The sequence below is a fragment of the Nuphar pumila genome, chromosome 6 (assembly GCF_984573655.1).
Source record: "Nuphar pumila chromosome 6, dmNupPumi1.hap1.1, whole genome shotgun sequence".
NCBI lineage: Eukaryota > Viridiplantae > Streptophyta > Magnoliopsida > Nymphaeales > Nymphaeaceae > Nuphar > Nuphar pumila.
The window spans coordinates 20,532,473-20,540,046 of NC_143254.1; the positions used below are offsets into that span (position 1 = coordinate 20,532,473).

Below are 7,574 nucleotides of genomic sequence, written 5' to 3' on the forward strand. Positions count from 1 at the left end.
ATCCAAATTCTTGCAAGAAATTGAATATTTGTATTTTTATCCTATTTTTGGCGACAAAATTTAGTAAAAACTGAACACCCACAAAACATGTGCAAAAAGGAATAAAAGTAAAAAATAAAAACTAGAATAAAAAGATCATTGTTCTCAATATATAGCCGATAAATATGTAAATATCACAGTATTTTTTTATTAGCCTGAAGAAACCAACACTATGGTTTGGACGTCTCTTGACTGTCAGTACTCAATTTTTTGATAAAAGGGGGAGAGACGTTTTCCTTTCCGGCTAAGACAGCGGGAGTAAATAAAAGAGAGAGAGAGAGTCCTTCTTTCGGGAAACGCATCGAGGTCGGTTCCGATCTCTTCTATCTCGGATCGTCCTCTCGGTTTTGGCCCCTGGGCTTTCTTTGGGCAGGGAACTGGGTTTAGGGTTTAGGAACTTCGATTTTGGGCTGTGGGTGAATCCCTCAACTCGATATCATACCACCCATGTAAGAAGAGATCGTATTTTTGGTGTTCCCTTCTTAGCAAAAACAAGATTTTGGGTCAGCCCCAACAGAGAAAAAACAGTTTTTTTGGTGATTTTTTTCCTGTTTTTTGAGAGATCATCTCTGATCCTTTGACATACACTGGGAAGATCATGCTTTTGATGCTTGATTTTTTTTGGGAGGATCATGCTTTTGATGCGTGATATTTTTGGGGTTTATGATTTCTTTTAGTGTTTACCCGTTTAATTGCTTCGGCAGATCTTTAGGGTTAGGGTTGAGGTGGGTGGTGCACTTGTAGAGAGGTCTGCCAATGCCATTTGTTAGGGTTCTGGTTGGTACTGAAATTGGGGAGGGATTTGTTGGCGAGAGGAGTTCTGAATTGAACCGGAGAGATGTCGTTGGCGAGCGCGGACGAAATATTCCTCCCCACCTCGCTTGCGAGCTATCTTGATAGTATGTTCTTTCCTCACATATAATCAAACCTTTTTGCTTGTAGTGTTTGTTATTCATGTTCCTCTCTCCCAACCAAGGTGTTTATTTTTTATTTATTGATACCATTTCTTTATAATTTTACTTTGCAAAGTGCCCAATTTCACGCTTTTCATGTTATGAATGTTTGTAGTGTAGAACATGGTTTGGCTGATATGCTTAACTCTTGCATTTTTGTTAAGTTCACAAATGGTTTTGATATTAGATCAGTAATTTCAGAGTGTTGCTTACCATTTTTTGCTTTGGAGTTGTTAGTTCATAAGGTTTTTGTCTGGTTCCAATGGATGTTGCCGCCCGCGCACACACGTTCAGTTTGTAAATCATGCAAACTTTCAAAGGATAAATTTGATACCTCTTTTGCATGTGCTCATTGCCCACATGAATTTTTGCATTTCTTGTGCCCATTACTGCCCAAAAAATTCCCTTTTCGAAGTGAAGCATGGATTTGCTTATATTGACATGTACAACTGGGGAGGCCAATGTTAGAAGGACAGTGACAAATTGGTCTAATAAGTTCAAATTGTTGTCTTCAACTAGGTTTAGCCAAGTAGAGAGCTGAAGGAACGTTGCTACATTCTTAAGAAAATACGGGTTTGTTTCATCATAATGCCAAGTTTAGAAATGAGAACGATAACTGGCTTGTATGATATTCCTAGTGAATTATATGTGCATAGGATTGGGCTGAATGTGCATTGGATAAAGAAATTATGAGGTAAGAGCAGTTTCACAATTCATCATGGTCTGACAGAGTTGCCATGAAGTTTTGTTAATATCAATTTTTGTATTGACAAGCAGATCATTTCATAACTATGCAGAGATCTGATTCTAAAATGGAGCCTGAATACTTCATTTGATTGTTCAAAGTCAAACCATAAATTGTTCTAATAAATATTTATCATCCAAATGAATTGATCCATGTGCACATTGGAGATTGGACCCTCTGAATTATTTAATTGATGATTCAGTGAATCTTAGGCAAAAGAGACTATACATATTTATGACTTTCAAGTTGATTATTTGCACATAGTTGTGTAATTCCAAATGCATTGGGTATGCGAAATGTGCCTAGTTGTTAAGTAATGTGCAACTTTAGCAGGTTCTCATTTTATATATTTAGGCTGTATCACTTCCAAAAATGCCTTCAATATGACTGGCATGATGAAAGGTGTATCATGCTTTGGTTGGTTTTGAACTACTAAGTGTTATGGGTACATGGGATATTTTGCTATCAAAACCATCTTATTGTAGAGTTTTCAATAACTGCAAACTAGATTAGCTTCTAATATATCTTACTCTGTGTGTTTCTCATGTTCTGCATTTAGATGGTTATAATCTTGTTTCCCATAGCTTCTCTATCTTTATTTGTATGGTTGGAAGTAACTCCAAGGTATTTATAACTGTATCCTTCTTGTTGCTTATGCTTGGAGGATGATTAACATGAAGCATGCTAAGGCCCTCCTTCACATGAGTTTTGCCGCATCCAGGTTCTATCCTGGATTAATCTTTGAATGAACATCCCAACATGTTGTGCTTCTGGGTTTATTGCCTGAAACAGCAAGATGAGGTGTAATAGAACTATTCGAAGCAGTGTTGTGAAAAGCGTTGAGGCGTAGCGAGGCGCTCCACCAAAAACCAAGGCGAGGCGTAAGCCTCAAATTTTTTTTTTGAAAACTTTTAAAAAATTATAAAAAATATCTAAAAATACAAATAAATAAAGAAATGCTTTATTGATGAAATAACAACCAATAAGAAATAGAAAATCTCAAATAAGTACTAAAAAATATGAGATTAACATATAAAAGTAACTAAAAACTGATTATATAATTGGAAAATATATGAGATTAACAAAAAAAAGTTAAAATATACTAAGAAACTTATTACATAACTGAAATGACTGGAAAATATATGAGATTAACCTACAAAAGTTAAAATATATGAGATTATTCTAAAAAATATGAGATTAACATATAAAAGTAACTAAAAAAATGATTACATAACTGGAAAATATATGAGTATGAGATTAACATATAAAAGTAACTAAAAAACTGATTACATAACTGGAAAATATTTGAGATTAACCAACAAAAGTTAAAATATACTAAGAAACTGATTACATAACTGAAATAACTGGAAAATATATGAGATTAACCTACAAAAGTTAAAATATATGAGATTATTCTAAAAAATATGAGATTAACATATAAAAGTAACTAAAAACTGATTACATAACTGGAAAATATATGAGTATGAGATTAACATATAAAAGTAACTAAAAAACTGATTACATAACTGGAAAATATTTGAGATTAACCAACAAAAGTTAAAATATACTAAGAAACTGATTACATAACTGAAATAACTGGAAAATATATGAGATTAACCTACAAAAGTTAAAATATATGAGATTATTCTAAAAAATATGAGATTAACATATAAAAGTAACTAAAAACTGATTACATAACTGGAAAATATATGAGATTAACCAACAAAAGTTAAAATATACTAAGAAACTGATTACATAACTGAAATAACTGAAAAATATATAAGATTAATCTACAAAAGTTAAAATATATGAGATTAACATATAAAAGTAACTAAAAAACTGATTACATAACTGAAAAATATATGAAATTAACCAACAAAAATTAAAATATATTAAGAAACTAATTACATGACTGAAATAACTGAAAAATATACGAGATTAACCAACAAAAGTTAAAATCTAGTAATATACTAAGAAACTTATTACATAACTGAAATAACTGGAAAATATATGAGATTAACCTACAAAAATCTTTTTGATTATGTCTCAGAAATCTTGTTGTAAAAAAAAAATATATATATATATATATATATTTGCACCTTGAGGCACAGAGGGCCGCGCCTCAAGGCGAGGCACGCCTTTTGCGCCTCAAGGCGCGTTTTTGATAACACTGATTGGAAGGATAGGTGAGAATGTAATTGGATAGGTTAGATCTCATGATTTGTAAGATCATGAAATGGCTTGAGTTTTTTTTTTGCCTTTTATATTTTTCTCCCTGGGTATGCAGGACTACTGTCTCACATAATTGATGGCAATCTTCCCAGTAATTGAGGGCAAATTTTACATGGGTCCTCTGCTATTATGTTTCTACTACCCTAGAGTTTGCTTGTTAAATTGAACTTCTCAGCATTATTTTGGCTATTTTCAATGTTTGATGTATTTCACATTTCTCTACATATTGTGCTTTGGCTATTTTCAAAATCATGTGATCATTGTTTTTAAATTGTGTTCTTGATTTAGTTTTACATTCTAATGAAGGTATTCATCTCATTTTAAGTCATTGAGTTTGTACTGAGAATCTGCTCACTATTTCAGAAAAACTTCTTGTGTTGCTTAGAGATGGGCACAAGCTACTTGGGGTACTTCGTTCCTTTGATCAGTTTGGTAAAGATGTCTTTCTTCTGAAGAACTGCTTCTTTAGAACTGTCTCAGAATCCACTAGCTAACTCTGCCTTTATTTATCAAACAGCAAATGTTGTACTTGAAGGTGCATGTGAGCGTGTAATTGTGGGAGACCTATACTGTGATATTCCTCTTGGTCTTTATGTTATTCGAGGAGAAAATGTTGTCTTGATTGGCGAGCTGGTATATTTATCATGTATTTTAATTATCTGATTATCTTTTTGCATGTGATGATACTATGAAGATACTCATTCTTATGATCTTTATCTCCAATATTGACTGATTCTTTTTGCATGTGATGATACTATAAAACTACTCATTCTTATGATCTTTATCTCCAATATTGACCGTGTTGTCATCCAGGATCTTGAGAAGGAGGAGCTTCCAGCTCACATGACTCGTGTATCAGCTTTGGAGATAAAAAGTGTAAGATCCGATCAACATCCTGTGTATGACTGTATATGAAGTGGTGGTATCTGAGTTGGGAGCATAGTCACAAATATCACCAAGATTTTGAAAATCTCTCGATATTATCACGATTTATTAGCAAACCGTAATAAACCCAATATTATCGCGAGATTTTAAAAATCTTGCTTGACTTGAAAAAGTTGTGATACTATCGCTACCTTTTAAATGCCAACAAAAAAGTAAAGAGGCCTACCTTAAAAGAAGGCAGAAGCCCCACTTTTTGGAAAGAGCAACCTGCAACCAATAGCAGTTGCCCATGTGGAGGAGTCCACGTGGGCCTGCCTACGGTTACCCATGTGCATGGCAGCTCCGTGGCAGGGCCGCGTTCATGCTTAACAAAGAGAGCGGTAACGTGCCTCTTAAATAGAATCCCCAGCCGCCCACTTTCGCTGTCCTGGATGATAGGACTATTTTTTTGGTGTATTTTTTTCACATTTGCAATACCTATTCCTATTATGGCTGTATCTCACCTGCCCACATGTATTTATTGTAAATCTTTGCTAATATTTTTCTTTTTACATATGATTCATAATACTTTTTAACAAAACGACGTTTTCCAGAGATTTTTCCAAGAAAAACTAAAATTTTCAAAATCTCCCGAGATATCTCACTGCTGAGAAATTCCTGGGAACGATGTTTGTGACTATGGTTGGGAGTTTGTGAGACTAGGTGATCTCAGATCTGTGATCAATTCCAGCAACTTTGCTGTAGTCACTCACTGGATCATCAGTGGACTTGGTTCAGTCATAGTGCATCCTGCTACCCACTGCTATTTCAATGTTAGTATGTCGTAGGGCCTACATTTATTGTATCAAATTAATCAAGTTCTTGAACCCAGCTTGCTAAAAGCCTGTTTGAAGTCAAGCTTACCAGCACACACACACACACAGAGTATGTATACGTGCATGTAGTATTCTGGTATTTATAATGATATTATATATTAACATCTCTTGAAATAAAATGAAACCATAAAGCCGATCATGCATCATTTACTGGTGTCACAATCTTGCGGATTGGGAAAGAAAGAATGTGGAGAATCATGAAGGGGTGGTCAGAGTTCCAGTTCACAGATGTGCCAATTTGTATCTACCATTGTAAACCTTAGCTCCTACCCAGACTAGAACCCAAGATAAAGCTTCCAAATGATACCAAGTGAACTCAGACTTGGTTGGCTGGCTTGAGATCTTGGGCTTGAGCTTGATCTTCTGTATGAACCAAAACTGAGCAACCTGCTAAACCTCGCTCCGTTTACCTTATTTATTTTATTTTCTAGGTGAATGTTAGTTTTCTACAAGGGATTTTAAAGACTACCCTATGTGGGTCCAATGGAATTGAACTGACATTGGCCTAATACATGCTAGAATTTGACCAATTCCCTAATGAAGTTTTCTTATTACTCAAGTTGAAAAATACATTGAAAGGGGTAGGCATCGGCCAGTCTCTAGATTGGTTGCAAACGTGGCATCTGTATCTTCTGGTGCATGTAGTATTTTTTTCTAATGTTTGATTTGATCTGTTGTACAGGCTCAAAAGGCTGAAAAAGATGCTACAGATCTCAAAGGTTCTATGAGAAAGAGAATGGAATTTCTAGATTTGGATTGAGAGTCATAGTTGCAGTAACACGCTGCCAATTTGGGTAATACATCTTGATGCATACAGAGATTCCTTTTACTGTGCACAAGAAAGGTTTCCAGCTTTTCCTCAGTTTATCATGACATCGTCAAGCCTGCAATGATCCTTCAGGGTTTGGTTCCAAGAATTTTCTGTTTCAACAATAATGGTCAACATTGGTTACATATCCTTGCAATCTCTTGCTGAGTTCATTTATCATAAGGGGAGTGTGAAGGATTTGTGTAGGCTCAAGTTTTTCTATTTCTTTTCCTTTGGAATTTGGTTTACAGGTCTTTGCTGGAATAGACGATTAGAAAATTTCTTCACTTGTATTTTTTTTTTTTATGAATGCTGAAGTCTGGAATCTAGCTGCTTGTGGGGAGCTCTTTTTATTGTTTGCTTCCCAAATGTGTCCGATACATTGGCTGAAGTTGGTTTTGATTGATCTACACTGCACCATTCTGTCCTGTCTCATTTCTCTGATTGTAACATTGAATGTTTCCTCAATATTTTGAGGATTAGCTAATGAATCTTTTACCTAAGATTTGGTGCTTATACATTGCTATGTGCAGGGCTTATATTTGATTTATTGTTTGCATTAAGATGGATTGTCCAAATTGTTTGGTAGATTCCACATATTCTTGGTGGGACCGCTGTTTATGGATGGTGGATCTTTCTTGTTCATATAGTTCATCCACCTTTGTTTGATGGAATTTGTCCCTCCTTTAAAGTGCATACCTGTATTTGGTTCAGGGTGTAATGAACAGCTTTTGTCAGAGAGAGAGAGAGAGAGTTGTATTGTCTACATTTTTGACCTACCTAAATAAAAGAGCCAACACAGCCAATTTTGACCTACCTAAATTCATCCTCAAGTTTGCCTAATCATTCTTTAAGTTCGACCCCTCTTTAGGAGGATCATGTGTGTGTGTGTCCATGCTTGCTTACAATATTATAATAAAAAATCATAATATTTTTAAAAGGGGTAATGTTGATCACCCTCGTGGGTAAGGAACCCTTAGTGAAAATTTGTAATGTTTGTATTTTTTCTCAGTTTTTCTGCACATCGGACGCATCAG

The 7,574-nt window shown here is 34.8% G+C and overlaps 1 protein-coding gene across 1 annotated transcript; it reads left to right on the forward strand.

Moving 5' to 3' along the window:
• Nucleotides 1–282: 282 nt before the first annotated feature.
• On the forward strand, nucleotides 283–7,036 carry LOC149834248 (sm-like protein LSM1B). The gene is made up of 5 exons (XM_090010037.1): nucleotides 283–938; nucleotides 4,333–4,401; nucleotides 4,487–4,602; nucleotides 4,783–4,845; nucleotides 6,412–7,036. Exons 1-5 carry the CDS (start codon nucleotides 878–880, stop codon nucleotides 6,487–6,489), a joined length of 387 nt encoding a protein of 128 aa, XP_089866163.1. The 5' UTR covers nucleotides 283–877; the 3' UTR covers nucleotides 6,490–7,036.
• Nucleotides 7,037–7,574: the final 538 nt, after the last annotated feature.

What these genes read in the sequence shown, in the direction of transcription:
- LOC149834248 (XM_090010037.1), top strand. Translation starts at nt 878, where the DNA reads ATGTCGTTGGCGAGCGCGGACGAAATATTCCTCCCCACCTCGCTTGCG. An exon ending in TCGTTCCTTTGATCAGTTTG is followed by an intron (nt 4,402 to 4,486) that starts GTAAAGATGTCT and finishes TTTATCAAACAG; the next exon opens with CAAATGTTGTACTTGAAGGT. An exon ending in CAGCTTTGGAGATAAAAAGT is followed by an intron (nt 4,846 to 6,411) that starts GTAAGATCCGAT and finishes TCTGTTGTACAG; the next exon opens with GCTCAAAAGGCTGAAAAAGA.